General features: G+C 43.1%; 1 protein-coding gene across 2 annotated transcripts in view; it reads right to left on the bottom strand.

The window, feature by feature from the left end:
* The window catches only part of tinagl1 (tubulointerstitial nephritis antigen-like 1), a 68,954-nt gene extending 52,261 nt beyond the window's left edge, over positions 1 to 16,693 (bottom strand). The window contains exon 1 of one of the 2 annotated variants that reach the window (XM_048613051.1): positions 16,629 to 16,693. Coding sequence is in view for 1 of the 2 variants with exons in the window: in XM_048613050.1 (XP_048469007.1) it covers positions 16,629 to 16,687 (59 nt within the window). In the remaining variant the exon portion in view is untranslated. The remainder of the gene's footprint in view (positions 1 to 16,628) is intronic. The other variant, XM_048613050.1, reaches the window with a different exon arrangement.
* Positions 16,694 to 19,569: the final 2,876 nt, after the last annotated feature.

Raw genomic sequence — 19,569 nt, 5'->3', positions numbered from 1 at the left:
TTCCTCCCACCTATCACCCCCTCCCACCTCAAGCCTCACCCCCATCTCCTACCTACTAACCTCATCCCGCCCCCTTGACCTGTCTGTCCTCCCTGGACTGACCTATCTCCTCCCTACCTACACTCACCTTTACTGGCTCCATCCCCACCTCTTTGACCTGTCTGTCTCCTCTCCACCTATCTTCTCCTCTATCCATCTTCTATCCGCCTCCCCTTCTCTCCCTATTTATTTCAGAACCCCCTTTCCCTCCCCCATTTCTGAAGAAGGGTCTAGGCCTGAAACGTCAGCCTTCCTGCTCCTCTGATGCTGACTTGGCCTGCTGTGTTCATCCAGCTCTACACCTTGTTATCTCAGATTCTCCAGCATCTGCAGTTCCTACTATCTCTGCCCAATTCTAGATTTTTGTTATATTCATTCACAGGATGAAGGCATCACTGGACTAGGCCAGCATTTATTGCCCATCCGTAATTACCCAAAGGTCAGTTCAGAGTCAACCACATTTCTGTGGGTCTGGTGTCACATGTAGGCCAGACCAGGTAAGGATGGCAGTTTCCTTCCTAATGGACATTAGTGAACCAGATGGGTGGTTACACCAACAACCCAAAAAGGGGAAATAATGGTCAATAAATTCAGCCTTGCTAGAATCTCAAGAACGATATTTTACGATGAAACTGGCCTAGGAGAAAAAAAGACCATGTCGAAAGTTAAAGGAATATGGAAAATGAGGAAAGTGTTGCTGTAGATACTGGAGCTTGTGGGAATGGGAATTGGATGCTTTCACTGTTTTTGGAAGAGGATTTCCCACAGATTTTGTTGCCTCTCAGAGCAGCAAGCTGGAATATGCAGGTTAAAAATATCATCCAGCAACACATGTGTAAACAATCGTCAGAAACAGTTACAAATTTCACATCATTCCCACCTTACCCTCGAGACTTACACTCTCAGAATGCTTACAGCACAGAAAGAAGCAATTCAGCACATCATGTCTGTGCTGGCTCTTTGAAGGAGCAATTCATCAACTGCCACTCCCTCCCACTTCTCCCCTGTACGTTCCTCATTTTCAGATAAAGATCAAATTCCTTATTTGGCCTCCATGGACCTTGCCTCCACCACACTCAGGCAATGCAGACCCAGATCCTAATCTTAATTGCTGCATTAAAAAAAAGTTTCCAAATGTCACCATCACTTCTACAGATTTTCTTAATTCTCTGCCCCATTCTTGATCCATCAATGGAGACAATTTCTCTCCATCTACCCTGTCCAGAACTCCTCAGGATTTGGAACAACTCAATTAATTCTCCTCTCAGCCTTCTCCCAGCTTCCAGTTTATCTATGTGTGTAAAGTTTCTCATCCTTGCAATCATTCTCATTAATATTTTCAATATCCTCTCCATTGTCTTCGTATCATTCCCGAAGTGTGGAGACCAGAACTGGACATGGTACTCTACCAATGGGGACATAAATTACAAATAAAGCATGGATTCTGGCTTCAATGACGAGGGTGCTGTATACTTTAATAAACACTCTTGACAATTCAGCTACCTTTAATGTTTTAAACACAGATACAACCACGTCTCTCTGCTCCCTTCAGAGTTGTACCCTTTCTATTATGTCATCTTCCAATTAAAATGAATCACCTCATACTTCTTGACATTTAAGTTTCATCTGCCACTTTTTTGCCCATTCCTCCAACTTATCCTATCCTCCTGTCAGTTTACAAAGCTTCCAAGTTTTGTATTGACCACAAATTTTGAAATTGCATGCTGTACACCAAGTTCATTAATACAAAGTAAGAAGAGGAGGATTTCCAACACCAAGCCCTGACAACTCCACTAAAAGACACCTCCAACCTGAAAACCATCCATTAACCATGACCCTGTCACTCAGCTAATTTTATACCGGTGTTACTGCGGTCCCTTTTATTCCATAAGCTCTAACTTTGCTCATAGGTTTGTCGTGCAGCACTTTGTCAAGTGCCGTATGGAAGTCCATGTGCACCAGATGAACAGCATTTACCTTCTCGGCTACGTCCAACCTCCAGCAATTCAGTCAACCTCTGTTTTGCCTTTAAAAGTGTTCATGCTGATTTTCCTTCAACAATTCACATTTGCTCAAGTGACCATTGATTTTGAGCCAAATTATTGTTTCTAGAGGTTTCCCCACCGTCAAGATTACGCTGACTGAACTGTAGTCATAGCGTCTCTAGAATTTCTACCCTTACTTCGCTCAGCATTCTTGACTGCATTCCACCAGGCCCTAGTGCCTTACAACCTCTCCAATACCACAACTGTATCAATTTTAAACCCTTTAAAAACCAAACAACATCCTCTTTCATCATGACCTATGTAGCTTCTTTATCCTTAGAAAAGACAAATGCAAAGTATTCATTTGAAATCTCAGCCTTGTCCTCTGCCTCTATACAGAAATCCTCTTTGGTCCCACCCCTCATTTTAACATTCATATGTAGAGAAATCTAATGATTCCTTTCTATGTTAGTAGCCAGTCTCTTCTCATACCGTTTCTTTTGCTTGCTTTCACAACCCTCCCCCCACCCAGAGCTTTCTAATTTCAACCGAGCTCTCAGTTGTACGATCCATCTGATTATGGTAATTTCTTCTTCACTCACTAGGCCTTGTCCCTAGATTGCTTTGCCCTACCTTTCCCTTTTATTGCAGGATAGAAAATTTAAAATTCACTGTGGCATCTCAAGTGATTTCAGTGTTCAAATGTACAAACAGCATGTGGACAGGGAAGAGTTTAAGATTTGCAATCATAATGATCCAAAGTAAGTAATGCAACAACATGGACTTACAACTTTCTCAGTAAGGGCCACCCAGGGAGAGTGAGCTACACTGGCCAACGTTGGGAAAATTTCATGATCTCCCACATCATCCCTACAACATACATGTCGGTGTTTTGTGACAGGGATTTCTTTGAATGTTAAAGCTGGGAGTTACAGATTCTGCTGTGTATTACACCCCAACAGGAATACAACAGCAATATGATCAGGTAGCAAAATGCAAGAGACTGACTGGAATGTTGCCAGGAATGGAGTAATCACAAAAGCTGGGGTGTTCTTTTTACAATAGTAAAGGTCCAAAGGAGGTTAAGTGAATAATTCAAAATTACAAGTGAATAAGAAAGAACATTTCCAGTGACAAAGATTTGGTAACATGAGACCAAGACTGATTAGCAAAGGAATCAGAGGTGACATGAAGAATTTTCTTTCAATGGCGAGTTGTTGCGATCTGGAATGTGTTTCTAAAAGAGCAGTGCAAACAGCTTCAAAAGTAACCCACAAAAGGAACTGAATAAATACCTGAAACAGAAAATTATAGGACCAAGGGGGAAAAAGGATGGTTGAAGGGATTAATTGGTTACCTCCTCTGACAAGCTGAAAAGACTCAGTGGACTGAATGGCCTCCATCTGTGCATTATCATTCAAATCTAATCCTTGATGGAGGGGGTAATATACTGACATGATTAGAAAATTAGCTGGCTAACAGTAAACAGAAAGTGGGCACAAATGTGTCTATTTCTGGTTGATAGAATGTAAAGAATGGGGTGCTGCACAGATTATTAGTGGCTCTGGGGCCTCAACTGTTTACAGTGTATATAAGTGACAGATGGGTGATCTGAAAATATGGTTTCTAATTGTGCTGATTCTACAAAGATAGGGAAAAAAATGAGTAAGTTGTGAAGAGAACACAAAAAGGCTACAAAAGTGAATCTGGATCGGTGAAGTCAATGAAAATGGCAGATAGAATAGAATGTTTGAAAATATTCTTTCCACCAAGATGGACAATTTCATTAAAAACAAGTAGCATATTATGAAACAGTGGGAGATCACAGAGCTCACAGGTGTAGAGGCATCTGGGTGTCCTCATGCATGAATCACAGATGGCATGGTGGCTCAGTAATTAGCACTGCTGCCTCACAGGACTAGAGATCTAGGTTTGATTCCACGCTCAGGCATTGGAGTTGTTCAGCAGCAGGAGTCCGGGAGAGAGCACGAGGGCAGCCTGGGAAGGTAAGCTTTAGTTATAAAAGTCTTACCACACGTGACTGCGGCCTTCAGTTGTTCAGCAGCAGGAGTCTGGGAGACAGCGCAAGGGTAGCCTGGGAAGGTAAGCTTTAGTTATAAAAGTCTTACCTCGCGTGACTGCGGCCTTCAGTTGTTCAGCGGAGGAAGAGTCCCAGAGCGTGCGCGAGTGTTTGGCTGGGTAACGGTTATCTTTCACCCAATAAATTTGGGAAGTAACTTAACGTGTAATGTCTCCCACCCTTCCACCTCCTCTAACCTAATAATAAAGATTAAGCGTGGTGAGCAGGTAAGCTATTTGCATTTTTTTCTCATTTTTGTTATCTTTCGGGGAGGTCACCCAGACGCCTAATCCTCTGGGAACAGTTCAGAAGGCAAAGCCGGAGTCTGTTTGAGTATATAACAGAGTAAACTTACTGGTGCAGAGAACACTTAAAGAGAGAATACTGCAAAGCTAAAAAAAACTAATTAATTTTAAATAATTAACTGAGTAGAGATGGCAGGTCAGGTGATGTGTTGTAGCTGTATGATGTGGGAGCTAGCTGATCCCATTGAGAACGGCAGTGACCACATCTGCAGGAAGTGTTGGCTGCTTGAGGAGCTCTGGCTCAAAATTGATGAGCTGAAATCCGATCTCCAAACACTGTGGCACATCCGGGAGGGGGAAGAGATACCTGGTGGTTGTGTTCCAGGAGGCAGTCACACCTGGTAGATTAACTAATGTTAATTCGATTGGCAGGCAGGGACAGCAGTGTGTGACTGCGAGTGAGGCAGGTAGAGAGACCCTGCAGACAGGAACATAGGAGCCGCAGCCCTTGACATTGTCCCACAGGTATGAGGCACTTGCTCCCTGCATGGATGAGGAACAGGGCTGCAGGAAGGATGAGTCAACTGACCATGGCACCATGGTCCAGGAGGCCATTCAAGAGGGGGGAGCTAAAAGACAGATTGTAGTTGTAGGGGATTCCATCATCAGGTGGATAGACAGTATCCTTTGCAAGCAGGATAGAGAATCCCGCATCGTGTGTTGCCTGCCCAGTGCCAGGGTGCGAGACATCTCTGACCAGCTTCAGAGGATACTAGAGAGGGAGGGGGAGGATCCAGTTGTTGTGGTCCGCGTCGGTACCAACGACATAGGCAGGACTAGGAAAAAAGACCTGTTTCGGGATTATGAAAAGCTAGGAACAAAATTAAAAAACAGGTCTTCAAGGGTCATAATCTCTGGATTGCTGCCCGAGCCACGTGCAAATTGGCATAGGGAGGCGAGGATCAGATAAGTAAACACGTGGCTTAAAGAGTGGTGTGGGAAAGAGGGTTTCCTTTTCATGGGGCACTGGCATCAATTCTGGGACAGGAGGGATCTATACCACTGGGATGGACTCCACCTGAACAGGGCCGGGTCCAGTGTTCAGGCAAAAAGGGTAAATAGGGTGGTCAGTAGGACTTTAAACTAGTAAGTGGGGGGAAGGGAGGAGTGAGTGTGTGGGGAGTATAACAATTAATGGAAGGCAAAGCAGCAGGTTAGCAGGTGACGAGGAACCTTTAACTCCATTGAAAATTAGAAAAAAAGTTAAAGGGAAAGAGAACTCAAGAGCTGTTAGTAATGGAGGTGATAGGACCCAAAAAGAAGGTGCAAAAACTGGCATAAGGGCACTTTATCTGAATGCTCGGAGCATTCGAAACAAAACGGATGAGTTGACGGCACAAATCACAGCAAATGGGTATGATTTAGTGACCATTACAGAGACATGGTTGCAGGATGGTCATGGCTGGGAGTTAAATATCCAGGGGTATCAAACTGTTCGGAAGGACAGACAGGAAGGTAAGGGAGGTGGTGTTGCTCTGATTTTTTAAGGATGATATCAGGGCGGCAGTGAGAGATTATATAGGTTCTACTGAACAAACGTTGAATCCATTTGGGTGGAAATTAGGAATAGCAGAGAAGAAGTCACTGATAGGTGTGGTCTATAGGCCACCAAATAATGACATGGTGGTGGGACAGGCAATAAACGCAGAAGTAGCTAATGCGTGTAAAAATGGTACAGCAATTATCATGGGGGATTTTAATCTACATATCGATTGGTCAAACCAGGTCGGTCATGGCAGCCTTGAGGAGGGGTTCGTAGAATGCATCCGCAATAATTTCCTTGAACAATATGTAATGGAACCTACGAGGGAGCAAGCTATCCTAGATCTAGTCCTGTGTAATGAGACAGGAATAATTAATGATCTCACAGTTAGGGATCCTCTCAGAAGGAGCGATCACAGTATGGCTGAATTTAAAATACAGATGGAGCATGAGAAGGTTAAATCCAGTACTAATGTCCTGTGCTTAAACAAAGGAGACTATGATGGGATGAGGGAGGAGTTGGCTAAAGTAAAATGGGAGCAAAAACTTTATGGTGGGTCAATTGAGGAACAGTGGAGAACTTTCAAAACGATTTTTCAGTGCTCAGCAGAAGTATATTCCAGTGATAAGGAAGAAGTGTAGGAAAAGAAATAGTCAACCATGGAAGTCTAAGGAAACAAAAGAAAGTATCAGATTAAAAAAAAATACAGACAAAATAGCAAAGATTAGTGTGAAACTGGTAGACTGGGAAATCTTTAAAGGCCAACAGAAAGCCACAAAAAAAGTTATAAAGAAAAGTAAGATAGATTATGAGAGTAAACTAGCTCAAAATATAAAAACAGGCAGCAAAAGTTTCTATAAATATGTAAATCGTAAAAGAGTGGCGAAGGTAAACAGTGGTCCTTTAGAGGATGAGAAGGCCAATTTAATAACTAGGAATGAGGAAATAGCTGAGGCATTAAACAGTTATTTTGTGTCGGTCTTCACAATGGAAGACACAACTAACATGCTGAAAACTGATGGCAAGAAGGTTATAGCAGGTGAGGACCTAGAAACTATCATTATCACTAAGGAGGCAGTGCTGGGCAAGCTAATGGGGCTTAAGGTAGACAAGTCTCCTGGCCCTGATGAAATGCATCCCAGGGTACTAAAAGAGGTGATGGGGGAAATAGCAAATGCACTAGTAATTATTTACCAAAATTCAGTGGACTCTGGGGTGGTTCCCGCAGATTGGAAAACAGCCAATGTGACACCACTGTTTAAAAAAGGAGATAGGCAAGAGGCAGCTTAACTTCTGTAGTGGGAAAAAATGCTTGAACCTAACATTAAGGAAGAAGTAGCAAGACATTTAGAAAGAAATTATCTCCTTGGGCAGACGCAGCATGGGTTAATGAAAGGTAGGTCATGTTTAACTAATTTGGTGGAATTCTTTGAGGACATTACTTGCATGGTGGACAATGGGGAACCTGTAGATGTGGGGTATCTGGATCTCCAGAAGGCATTTGACAAGATGCCACACCAAAAGCTGCTACATAAGATAAAGTTGCACGGTATTACAGGTAATGTATTGGCATGGATAGAGGATTGGTTGACCAGTAGAAAGCAAAGAGTAGGGGTAAATGGGTGTTTTTCTGGTTGGCAGTCAGTGGGTAGTGGTGTGCCTCAGGGATCAGTGTTGGGTCCGCAATTGTTTACAATTTACATAGATGATTTGGAGTTGGGGACTGAGTGTGGTGTGTCAAAATTTGCAGATGACACTAAGATGAGTGGTACAGCAAAGTGTGCAGAAGACATGGAAAATCTGCAGAGGGATATAGATAGTCTAAGTGAGTGGGCAAAAGTCTGGCAGATGGAGTACAATGTTGATAAGTGTGAGGTCATCCATTTTGGTAGGAATAACAGCAAAATGGACTATGTTTTAAATGGTAAAAAATTGCAGCACGCTGCTGTGCAGAAGAACTTGGGCGTCCTTGTGCATGAATCGCTAAAAGTATGATTGCAGGTGCAGCAGGTAATTAAAAAGGCAAATGGAATTTTGTCTGTCATTGCTAGAGTGATGGAGTTTAAAAACAGGGAGGCTATGCTGGGTATAGGGTATAGGTGTGAGGCCACACCTGGAGTACTGTGTTTTGGTCTCCTTACTTGAGAAGGGGTATATTAGCACTGGAGGGGGCGCAGAGGAGATTCACTCGGTTGATTCCAGAGTTGAGAGGGCTGGATTATGTGGAGAGACTGAGTAGGCTGGGATTATACTCATTGGAATTCAGAAGAATGAGGGGAGATCTTATAGAAACATATAAGATTATGAAGGGCATAGATAAGGTGGAGGTTGTTTCCACTAGCAGGTGAAACTAGGACTAGAGGGCATTGCCTCAAAATAAAGGGAAGCAGATGTAAGACTGAGGTCAGGAGGAACTTCTTCACCCAAAGGGTTGTGAATCTGGAATTCCCTGCCCACTTTGCTGAATGTGTTTAAGGCAACGCTAGATAAATTTTTGAACAGTAAAAGAAATAAGGGTAATGGTGTGCGGCCAAGTAAGTGGAGCCGAGTTTCAAAAAGATCAGCCATGATCTTATTGAATGGCGGGGCAGGCTCGAGGGGCCGGATGGCCTATTCCTGCTCCTAGTTCTTATGTTCTTATGTTTGCATGTTCTCCCCGTATCTGCGTGGGTTTCCTCTGGGTGCTCCAGTTTCCTTCCACAGTCCAAAGACGTGCAGGTTAGGTGGATCAGCCACGCTAAATTGCCCATACTGTCCAGGGATGTGCAGGCTATTTGGATTACCCATGGGAAATTCAGGGTTACAGGGATGGGGTGGGTATGGGAGGGATGGTGTGGACTTAATGGGCCAAATGGCCTGCTTCCACACTGTAGGGATTCTGTGTTAGAGGGCAGGTTGGGCAAGTAATCACGAAAGCTAATAGAATGCAATACAAAAGCATGCTTTAGTTATACAAGGTGTTGGTGGGACCTTATCTGGAGCAGTGTGCTTAATATTGGTTTCCTTATTTAAGGAAGGAGGTAAATTCATAGGACGCTGTTCAGAGAAGGTTAATACCTAGAATGGGCAGGTTGCCTTATGAGGAAAAGTTGGACAGAATAGGCTTGTAACCATTGGGATTAACTGTAAGAGGTGATTTGATTGAAAGATCCTGAAGGATTGTCAGAGATAGTAAGAACTGCCAATGCTGGAGTCATTGTAGTGGAGCTGGAGGAACACAGCGGACCAGGCAGAATCAGAGGAGCAGGAAAGCTGACGTTTTGGGTCGGGACCCTTCTTGTGACAGGATAGATGTGGAAAAGTAGTTTCCTCTTGTGGGAAATTCGAGAACCAGGGGTCACTGTTTAAAAGTTTTAAGAAGTCACCAATTTAAAAAGACAGATGAGGAGAATTTTTTTTACCCTCACAGCAAGTTGAGTTCTTGGTAATTATTTTCCTGAAAAGGCAGAGGAAGCAGAGTCATGGAATATTGTCAACGCAGAGGTAGATAGATTCTTGATAAGCAAAGGGGTGAAAGGTTACTTGTGTGTCTGTGTCAGCTTCTGTACTTGCGCAGTACACAGTAAGGAAGTTTCAGCCAGCACAACACAGGAGGCAATATTTGAGAACAGGAGATACTGTGGCCCCAGTGCAATGGAAAGTACTCATTTCCTAGCACCTTGCAACTCATCCCATTCAAATGGTTTCCAGTATTTCTCGCGACATGCGCTTTCACTTCTAAGTTTCACAGATTGAATGTTCCTTCAACAGTATTACCATTCCCTTTCCAACACAAAATACACAATGGGACAGCACAGGAACAGGCTCTTCGGCCCATTGTATTTCAGGGTAGTTTGTTTGTGGAATGAACTGCCAGAGGAAGTGGTGGTTGCAGTTACAGTTACAACATTTACATGAATAGGAAAGGTTTAGAGGGATATGGGCCAAACACAGGTAGATGGGACTAGTTTAGGTTGGGAAACTTGGTCAGCGAGGAGGAGTTGGACCAAAAAGAGTCTGTTTCTGTGCTGTATGACTCTATGACTATGTCTGTGCCAACCATGATGCCATTCTAAATCAATCCCATCTGCATGCACATGGTCCACCTCCCTTTATTTCCTGCCAGTTCATGTACCTGATGTGTTGCTATTATATCTGCTTCCACCACGTCCAGCATGTCTGGCAGCATGTTCAAGGCACCTAACATCCTCTGTGCAAAAAAAACTTGCACATCTCCTTTAAACTTTTCCCCTCTCACCTTAAACACATGCCCTCTAGTATTCGACATTCACACCATGAGAAAATGCTCCAACTATCCACCCTATAATTTTACATAGTTTGCCCGTCAACCTCTCCTTATAACTAATACACTTCAATCCAGGCAACATCCTGGTAAACCTCTTTTATATCTTCTCCAAATCTTCCACATCCTTCTTATAGTGCAGCGACCAGAATTGCACACAATACTCCAAATGTGGCCTAACTAAATTCTTATACAGCTCCAACGTGACTTGCCAACTTTTATAATCAGTGCTCCAACCAATGAGAACAAGCTTCTATATGCCTTCTTTATTACCTTATCCTCATGTTGCTACTTTCAGTGAGCTTTGAACTTGCACCCCAAGATCCCTCTGTATATCAATGCTCCTAAGGGTCCTGCCATTTACTGTAGACATTCCACTAGCATTTGACCTCCCAAAAAGCATCACCTCACACTTGTCCAGATTGAAGGCCATCTTATATTTCCCTGCCCAACTTTCCAACTGACCTATATCCTTTGACAACTTTCCTCACTATCCACAACACCACCAATTTTCAAAGTTAGCTCCTGTTAAAGGAATAATATAATGTTTGATTGTGTAAACTGTTAGTTCATTGATTTCGAAAAAAAAACAATTGACTTGTCGTGTTCCATGTCTACTTTTATTTGGGCTGTATTCATATACGACCTATTCAATAGTAAGGGTATTTCAACTGACACTATATCTGTGTGGATAAAGTGGTTTGCCCCAGCTAATAACAACGTACTCTCCATTCTGAGCTGGAATCAATGGTTAAGGCACTGATCAAGGTAAAACGTCTGCTGTCTGGATCATGCTGTGGTCACTGGCACAATACCGCGCTGCTTTTGTAGAAAGAAAATCACTCACTAGCCCTTTAACTGCAGCTGGGCCAGTCTAAATGCAGATCTGAACACAGATCATTCAGAAGCACTCAGGACATGGTTATTGGTTTTGTGCCCAGAGTCTGTAAGTGATTAAAATGCCAATCCAATGGCATTTATACAAGCAGAATGCAAACCTCAGATCCTGACCTAGACAGCTTACAGCAGCTGCAAATTCCCTAAAGGGTTTGTAGAAAAGTCAAGAAAATGGAGTTGAGGAACATATAATTAAAAGTCAGAGCAGACTCTACAGGCTGAATGGCCTAATTCTGCTCCTATATCTTACAGCCACTCCTCCATGACCTTGTTATCAGTTTGGCCCTGTCGGGAGCAAAGGAGCTCCTGATGTCATTGTCCAATGAACCATGAGAGAGCACATGTCTATCCAGCATGTCAAGGAGAGAGTCTACAGGGGGAGCCAAATGTATTGGTTGGGACAAAGTGAGTGATTGGATGCTGCACATCCATCAATGGGACTTGGAGACTGAAAGTTTACATCTCCAACTGCAGAAGCTGTGACAAACAATGACTGTGGATTTTGAACATCAAACTGCTCGAAGGAAATTTTAAATTAAATTTCAGGTAAAAGGGCAAAAGGTGACTGAGTAAAGTGAGATTCCGGTGTTTACATTTCATGCCCAAGAACTGAATCACACTCCAGACAGTCTAATGAGAAACTTGACTTCAGTTTACAAATGTGGATTGACATGCAGTGGTCTGTTATCAACAGACATGGTTACCCCAGCCACTTTATCATAGAGATTGTCAGAACAAGAAACCCCCTGCCCATAGATAGGAGAACCTGTCCTATCAACACAGTTCACACAAAGGCCTGTCAATCTGCGAATCCTCCTAATAAATCATACAGTTCCGCAATAGCCAAGTCTGATGATACAAAAACAACAGGAGATCCAGTTTGCAACTCAGTGCTAGGCTAAGTGTCTGATGGCAGTTTCCCCTCAGAATATATGTCCTCCCTAATGCAAAGTTCAGAATTATAACATTTTTGCAGTTTGCCTCCAAACTGTTTAAAAATGGTAAACAATGGCTTTAGTTGCCTTTTGCTCTCGCTCCCTCTGCTTCTCTCACATTCCCTTTTTTCCTGGAAGATATCCTAATATTCTCAATCAATCCCACCCTCCTTTCTTACATTCTTCCTTTGAGCAAAGTTTTTCCCCCTTGGGCTCTCCTCCTTCTCTCAAATCACTGTCCTTTGCCCCAAGACTCATCAGCTTATTTGTCCCCTTTCTGACTGCTCTCTTGAAATGCAGTGTCAAAACAACAAGAAAAGAAGAAACACAACAAGCGCCAGGTATTGCTGCTAGCAGTGAGAACTACGTTGTAGTTTCAAGCGTGGCTCAGCGGAAACACTCCCACCTGAAACAGAAAGTTAAATGTTCAAGTTGTATCAGAGACTGGAGCATATAATCCACATTGACATGGCAGTGCTTGCCCACAAAAAGGCTGGTACTTTATGTTGGTTTTGGATACCACATTCTGAAGTTGCAAGAAAATCAGGCTTTCCACCATTTGATCAGAACTGAAAAGCCGCAGAGATCCCTTCAGAAGGCAAAGTAGAAGGCAGCAGACTGAGGATTTGACTTAGGCGTAGTCGGTCAAGACATATTTTTGTTTCTCTATTCATTTGTGGGATGTGGGCATCACTGGCTGGTCAGCATTTACTGCCCATCCCTAGTTGCCCTTGAGAAGGTGGTAGTGAGCTGCCTTCTTGAACAGCTGCAGTCCACCTGCTATGGGTTGATCCACAATGCTATTAGGGAGGGAATTCCACGATTTTGACCCAGCGACAGTCAAGGAACAGCGATATATTTCCAACTCAGGACAGTGAGTGACTTGGAGGGGAACTTGGAGCTGGTGGTGTTCCCATATGTCTGATGCCCTCGTCCTTCTAGACGGCAATAGTCGTGGGTTTGGAAGGTGCTGTCTGAGGATCTTTGGTGAATTTCTACAGTGCATCTTGCAGACAGTACACACTGCTGCTACTGAGCGTCAGTGGTGGAAGGAGTGAATGCTTGTGGATGTAGTGCCAATCAAGCGGACTGCTTTGTCCTGGACGGTGTCAAGCTTCTTGAGTGTTGTTGGGGCTGCACCCATCCAGGCAAGTGGGGAGTATTCCATCACACTCCTGACTTGTGCCTTGTAGATGGTGGACAGGCTTTGAGGAGTCCGGAGGTGCGTTACTAGCCGCAGTATTCCCAGCTTCTGGCTTGCCCTTGTAGCCTCTGTGTTAATGTGGTGAGTCCAGTTGCATTTCTGGTCAATGGTAACCCCCAGGATGTTGATAGTGGGGTATTCAGTGATGGTAACACCATTGAATGTCAAGGGACGGTGGTTAGATTGTCTATTATTGGTGATGGTCAGAGGGATTGCAGATAAACTAAGGTGGATGTATGAGGATGGTGAAAGATGAATGGGAAACATTTCATGACAGCACATCTCCTGATAGGAGTATGGCTACAAATAGAAGAGAAGGATTTCAATGCAGCAGAGGGAACACTTCACTATAAGAGACGCCTTTCAGCTCAAATATAAGACATAAAGGTCTCATCAACTCTCTCGAATAAAAATGTAAGTGATCCCAAAGGGTTCACTATTCTGATCAATATTTCTCAATCAACATTACAACTCAGCTTATGCAGCTTTATCACATTGCTATTTGCTGTATACATATTTCCCACATTTAAGCAATGACTGCACTCAAGTAATTCATTTTGGATGCCCAAGGTCACAAAACACACTATAAAAGGTTCTTTGTTCCTGCATCCACCAGGTTGTGATGCCTCGTGTACACTCGGTATATTCAGCTAGCTCTGGATTCCGCAGTTTAAGGAGGAAGGATGAGTGGCTTTAGGAAGGGTGCGGATAACAGTCACAAGAATGGTTCCTGCAATGAGGAAATTCAGATACGTGGATATATTGAAGAAGTCAGGACTGTTTTTCTTGCAGAAGAGAAGGCTGAAAGGAGATTTGGTTTACAGAATCATGAGGAGTCTGGGCAGAGTAGATAGGGTGAGAGCATTCCCATTGGTGAAAGGTTGCAGAACCACAGGGAACAGATTGGAGGTAACTTGCAAAATCAAAGATGATAGGAAGAGAACCTGCTTCACAGAGTGGTTAGGGTCTGGAATGTACTGTCTGAGAGTGTGGTTGAGGCAGGTTCAATTCTGTGATATAGAAAATAGAAGCAGGAAAATTGGATGCCTTTGAGCCCGCTCTACTAGTCATCATGATCATGTCTGATCACTCAAATCAATAGCCTGCTCCTGCTTTTACCATAATTTCTTCTTGAAATCACACAACATTTGACCTCAACTGCTTTCTAAGATAGTGAATTCCACAGGCTCACTCCTTGGGTGAAGAAATTTCCCTTCTCACAGTTAGCATTTTATTGGTTTCTACAAGATTACCTCCTCATTTTTCTGAGCTCCAGAGAACATAATCTTAACTGATTTAACTCTTTGTAGGTCATTCCCACCATCTCAGAAATCAGTCTGGTAAATCTTTGCTGCATCCTCCCAACAGCAAGAACATCCTTCCTCAGATAAAGAGACCAAAATGATACAGAATTTTCCAAGTATTGCTTCACCAATGTCCTGTATAATTGCAACAAGACATTCTTACTCCAGTACTTGAATCCTCTCACTAATGAAGGCCTATGCATCATTTGCCCTCTTCACCACCTGCACGCTTACTTTCAGCGACTGTGTACAAGGGCACCCAGGTCTCATTGAACATTTCCCTCTCTCAATTTATAGTCAGATAATAATCTACCTTCCTGTTTTTTTTGCTACGAAAGTGGTAACCTCGTATTTATCCACATTATACTGCATCTGCCATGTATTTACCCACTTGTCCAAATCACATTGAAGCATCTCTGCATCCTCCTAAAAGCTCACCTTCCCAGCTAGCTTTAAGCCAACTGCAAATTCGAAGATTTTACAGTTAGTTCCCTCATCTAAGATCATTAACATATATTGTGAATAGCTGGGGTCCTAGCTCAGATTCTTGCAATATCCCCTAGCTTCTGCCTGCCATTTGGAAACAATATTTATTTACATTTTGTTACCAATTCATCAACAAGTTTTCTATCCATTTCAATACACCAGCCCCAATCCCATGCATTTTAACTATACACACTAATCTCTTACGTGGAACTGTCAAAAGCCTTCTGAAAGTCCAAATAAATAACATCCACTGGCTCCCCTTCATCAACTGTTCTAGTTATAGTCAAATAATTCTATTAGATTTGTCAAGCGCAATTTCCTTTCCATAAATCCATTCTGACTCTGTCTGATCCTGCCACCATTTTCGAAATGCTCAGCTATTACTTCTTTTTTGAAAAAAGAGATGAACATATTCCCCACTACTGACATCAAGCTCACTGGTCTATAATTCCCAGTTTTCTCTTTGTCTCCCTTCTTAAATAGAGGGGTTACATTAACTACCCTCTAATCTGTAGGAACTTTTCCACAATCTATTGAATCTCAGATGATGATGACCAATGCATCCACTATTTTGAAGGCCACTTCCTTAAGTGCTCTAGGATGTTGATTATCTAGCCCTGGGGATTTATTGGCCTTCAATCCTATCAATTTCCCCAGTTCGTACTGATTTCCTTCCTGAGTGCCTCCCTGTCACTAAACCCTGTGTTCCCTAACATTTCTGGAATTTTGGTTCTGTGTTCACAAAGAAGAATATGATAGTTCCCCAATATAAATCCCACTGTTTCCGACATAAAGTAACATTTGGCTTCAATCTTTTTCTCTTCACATATTTATACAAACTTTTACAGACAGTTTTTAAGCACCCCACAAGCTTAATCTTGTACTCTATTTTCCCTTTCTTAATCAACCAAACAACTTTTGTCCTCCTTTGTTGAATTCTAAATTGTTTGCACTTCTTGGGGCTATTGGCCAGAAGAAAGAAACAATTTGTACGCTTCTTCCTTGAATCTAACACGATCCCTAAGTTGCCTTGTAAGCCATGGTTTGGCCACCTTTCCCATTTTACTTTTGCATCATACAGCAATGAATAATTGTAACAATTCACCTAGGCATTTTCTGAATGTTTGCCAGTGCCTTTCCACCATCATCCCTTTAAGTAATATGCCCCAATCTATCATAGCCAACTTGTGCCTTATACCATCGTAGTTTCCTCAATTTAGATTCAAGATTCTAGTTTCAAATTCAACTGGGTCAATCTCCAACCTGATGAGGGGTTCTATCACATTATGGCCACTCATCCTCAAGTGGTCTTGAGTGGTTAGGGTCTAGAATGTACTGCCCGAGACAGGGTGGTGGAGACAGGTTCAATCAAGGCTTTCAAACTGGAGTTGGATAATTATCCTAGGTGTAAATATTTGCCAGGCTATGGGGAACAGAGGTGGAGCGGGATTCACTGAGTTGCTCTTGCAGAGATCCAGTACCAACACTGATGGGCCAAATGACCTTCTCCTGATCTGTAACCATTCTATATTTCAAATTCATTTTACAATCCACAGTTTGCAAGCACACAAAAATATGTCCCAGCATAGTGCAGTCACTAAATGTGGCTGAAAATAGATAACACTTACCAGAGGTTGCAGTTCTCTCGATATGTGGCTCCTGATGAGTACTGGAGCCCATTCTTCATACAACCTAGAACAGAGAGAGACATTTAGCACAGGGTCATTGGAATTGAGAGATAGAAATCAACAGCAAAGTGACAGTAAAAAGCTAAACATAGGACTAACCTTTCATCTGTTGTAAAAGAGGACATTATAGCACTGTGAGTGGGGGATATCAGGGGACCCTGATCGATCAGTATGGGCTTATTCCAGCAGGTCAGAACCTGAGAGAAAGTATGTTGTACATTCTTACAGTGAGCTCACAGCTACACAAGGTTGTCCCCTCTGCAACTGTGATCCCTACCCAGCCTTAGCTTCCCACCAGCTGGATCCCAGTCCCGCAGTAGTGTTGTGAAACCAGGCCAATTCCCCACCAATTCAGGTAAACTAAACCAGAGCTCAGAATTCCAACATTTGAGTACACGCAATAATAAAATCTAATTCTGGTTCTTCATTCCAGCTCATGTAATGTTGTCCCATGCAGTACAGAAGATGGCCATTTGGCGTCTCACAATCATGCCATTCCTGATGCATTCCTTTGCCTGTTCACCACTAAGCCACTGGCATTCAGTCTCCATTCCCTGCACTTTCACCAAGTTCTAAGGAACCAAACATCTTATATTGGAGGAACCTTTGAACTCTTAACACACTGTTTCCAATGGTTTGACCTGGGCTTCCAATTCCAAAGCCCACTTCAAATCTGCCAGTGAGAGGGCAAGGCATCAGCTTCAGGACTCTTGATCCAACCTCAAGGATCATGGAGTCAGCCTCAGAGTCAGGCAACATAAAGAAAGGTAGAGGCAAAAAACTGTCTTGTACCCATGAGTACACTCTGCACATCACCTTGTTCAATGGCGCCCATCAGCAACTAACCAGCCTACTGAAACACATCCCAACAAATACCCGGAGTCTTTGCCAGAATTTACCACGCACTCTCCTGCAGCAATGTCACTCCATCAATAGAAATCGCACCTCAGCGTGAAGTATATGTGCAGTGGGCCCCATATATCTGCTAGAGGTCAGAATATTCCGGAAGGGTAGGGGAAAAATTCCCTCACACATTCTCATTTATCCTCACATTTTAATATGAATGAAGAGTTAAATGGGACACATGCAACTTTCACTCTCAATCGCCTTCAATGTGGAATGATTTGGAGGAATGTGACTGAGTTTGTAACCCCACTGAATGCCTGGGGTATTAGACAGTGTCTGTAATACATGAAGCCTAATGTGGAGGAGAGCTCACTAATCCTTGAGGAATGTGCTCTGAAATCACTGCAAGGAGCCTTCCTCCTCCTCAGCAGCAGTGCAGCCAGAAATCCTCAGGACACACTTCAGAAACTCTCCTTTCATCTTCGGTTTTCCTGTAAATGTTCGTGTTAGTTTATTGGAAGTACCCCTCTTAAAAACAGCCACACATATAAGAAGAGGTAATATTGCTCAAGGCAATCTAGCCTTTATCCTAGAATCAGTTTCCAACTAAGGAAGGACCCTCTGCAAAATGAACAAGGCCTACCTCAACATCGCGAAGGAATGTTCCTCCACCAATAGCACTCTTCAGTGCAGAGTCTCTGGATTCCAAAGCCTGGCAATCTACTACTGCCATCAAACCCACAATAAACCAACTCCCTCCAGACATTTCTAGAATTCGAATGGACAGGAGCTCCCCATCTTATCCTGCAGCAGGGCTCCCATATCAAAGCCAGATGGTTCTTAATTCAAGTCCCATTCCAGCATGAAAATTAAGGCAGACACTCCAGTGCAGTACTGAGGGAGTGCTGCACTGTCAGAGGCACTGTCAGATGTGCAAGCTGATAAACTGAGGCCCTATCTGCTGCTTGAGTGGATGTGAAAGATCCTAAATCAGTATTTGAAGAAGAGCTGGGAGTGTTCCCTGGTGCTCTGGCTAATATTTATTCTTCAAATCAACACCTCAAATAGATGTTCTGGTTATTATCACATTAGTATTTATGGGAGCTTACTGTGCACTAACCAGCTGCTGTGTTCCTTACAACAATATCCAAACCTCAAAAGCACTTCACTATAAAGTCTTTTGAGACATCCGATGGTCTGTAAAGTGGTCTATAACTTCAATTCTCTCATTTTCAGTGAGGGGGTGCTGTGTTTCAGGTGCCAGGTCTGACACTTCTTTGACCAGAGTCTAGTACCTGTTGCAAGCAAGGGCACCAATCAGGTCAGACTTGGGGATAAGAGGTCAATGGCTAGCATTGGTTACAAGAGACAGCGAAAATATTTTGATTGGGAACAAAATTCCTCAGGATCAGTAGGAAATAAAACTTGCCATCCTCACCTGGGTCTGACACAAGGGCAATTCCATCCCCAGTCTGAAGTGACCCAATATGCCATATCAAAGCTATATCAAAGCTTAGCAGGGTCACCAGGGATAGGAAACAGATACCAGCATTGGCAAATAATGTCCACATCGCAAGATTGTTTAATCCAATCACCATCAGCAGTGCCAACGGGATAAAAAATTAAATTCTCAACACACATTTTACTGGAGACGCAGTGGTAGGCGGGAAGCTGCAAAGGGATAAAAGAGAAGGGAGAGGGAGTGGGATTTGCCAGACTGAGACCTGGGATGGTTTGACTATTCCATGAGGAGACTGGGTCTTGTATTCTCTGGAGTTTAGAAGGAAAATGCTTACAGGGTTCAAACAGGATCTATGCTTGAGGTTTACTGGGATGGGGTGGGGAGAAATGGTTTGTGGTGGCCGTTGAAAACCAGAGGACAAAGTCTTAGAATAACAGGCAAGTAATTTAGTATGAAGACGAGGAGGAATTCCTTCACTCAGAGGGAGGCAAATTCTCTACCCAGAGGCTGGGGCAACTCAATAGTTGAGCAGGTTCAAGTGAGAAGTGATACATTTCCAGATATGAAGAATAT

This window comes from Rhincodon typus, chromosome 27 (genome assembly GCF_021869965.1).
Source record: "Rhincodon typus isolate 14 chromosome 27, sRhiTyp1.1, whole genome shotgun sequence".
Lineage (NCBI taxonomy): Eukaryota > Metazoa > Chordata > Chondrichthyes > Orectolobiformes > Rhincodontidae > Rhincodon > Rhincodon typus.
Note: the sequence above shows the minus strand (reverse complement) of the source record. Positions and strands in the feature narration are given on the sequence as shown.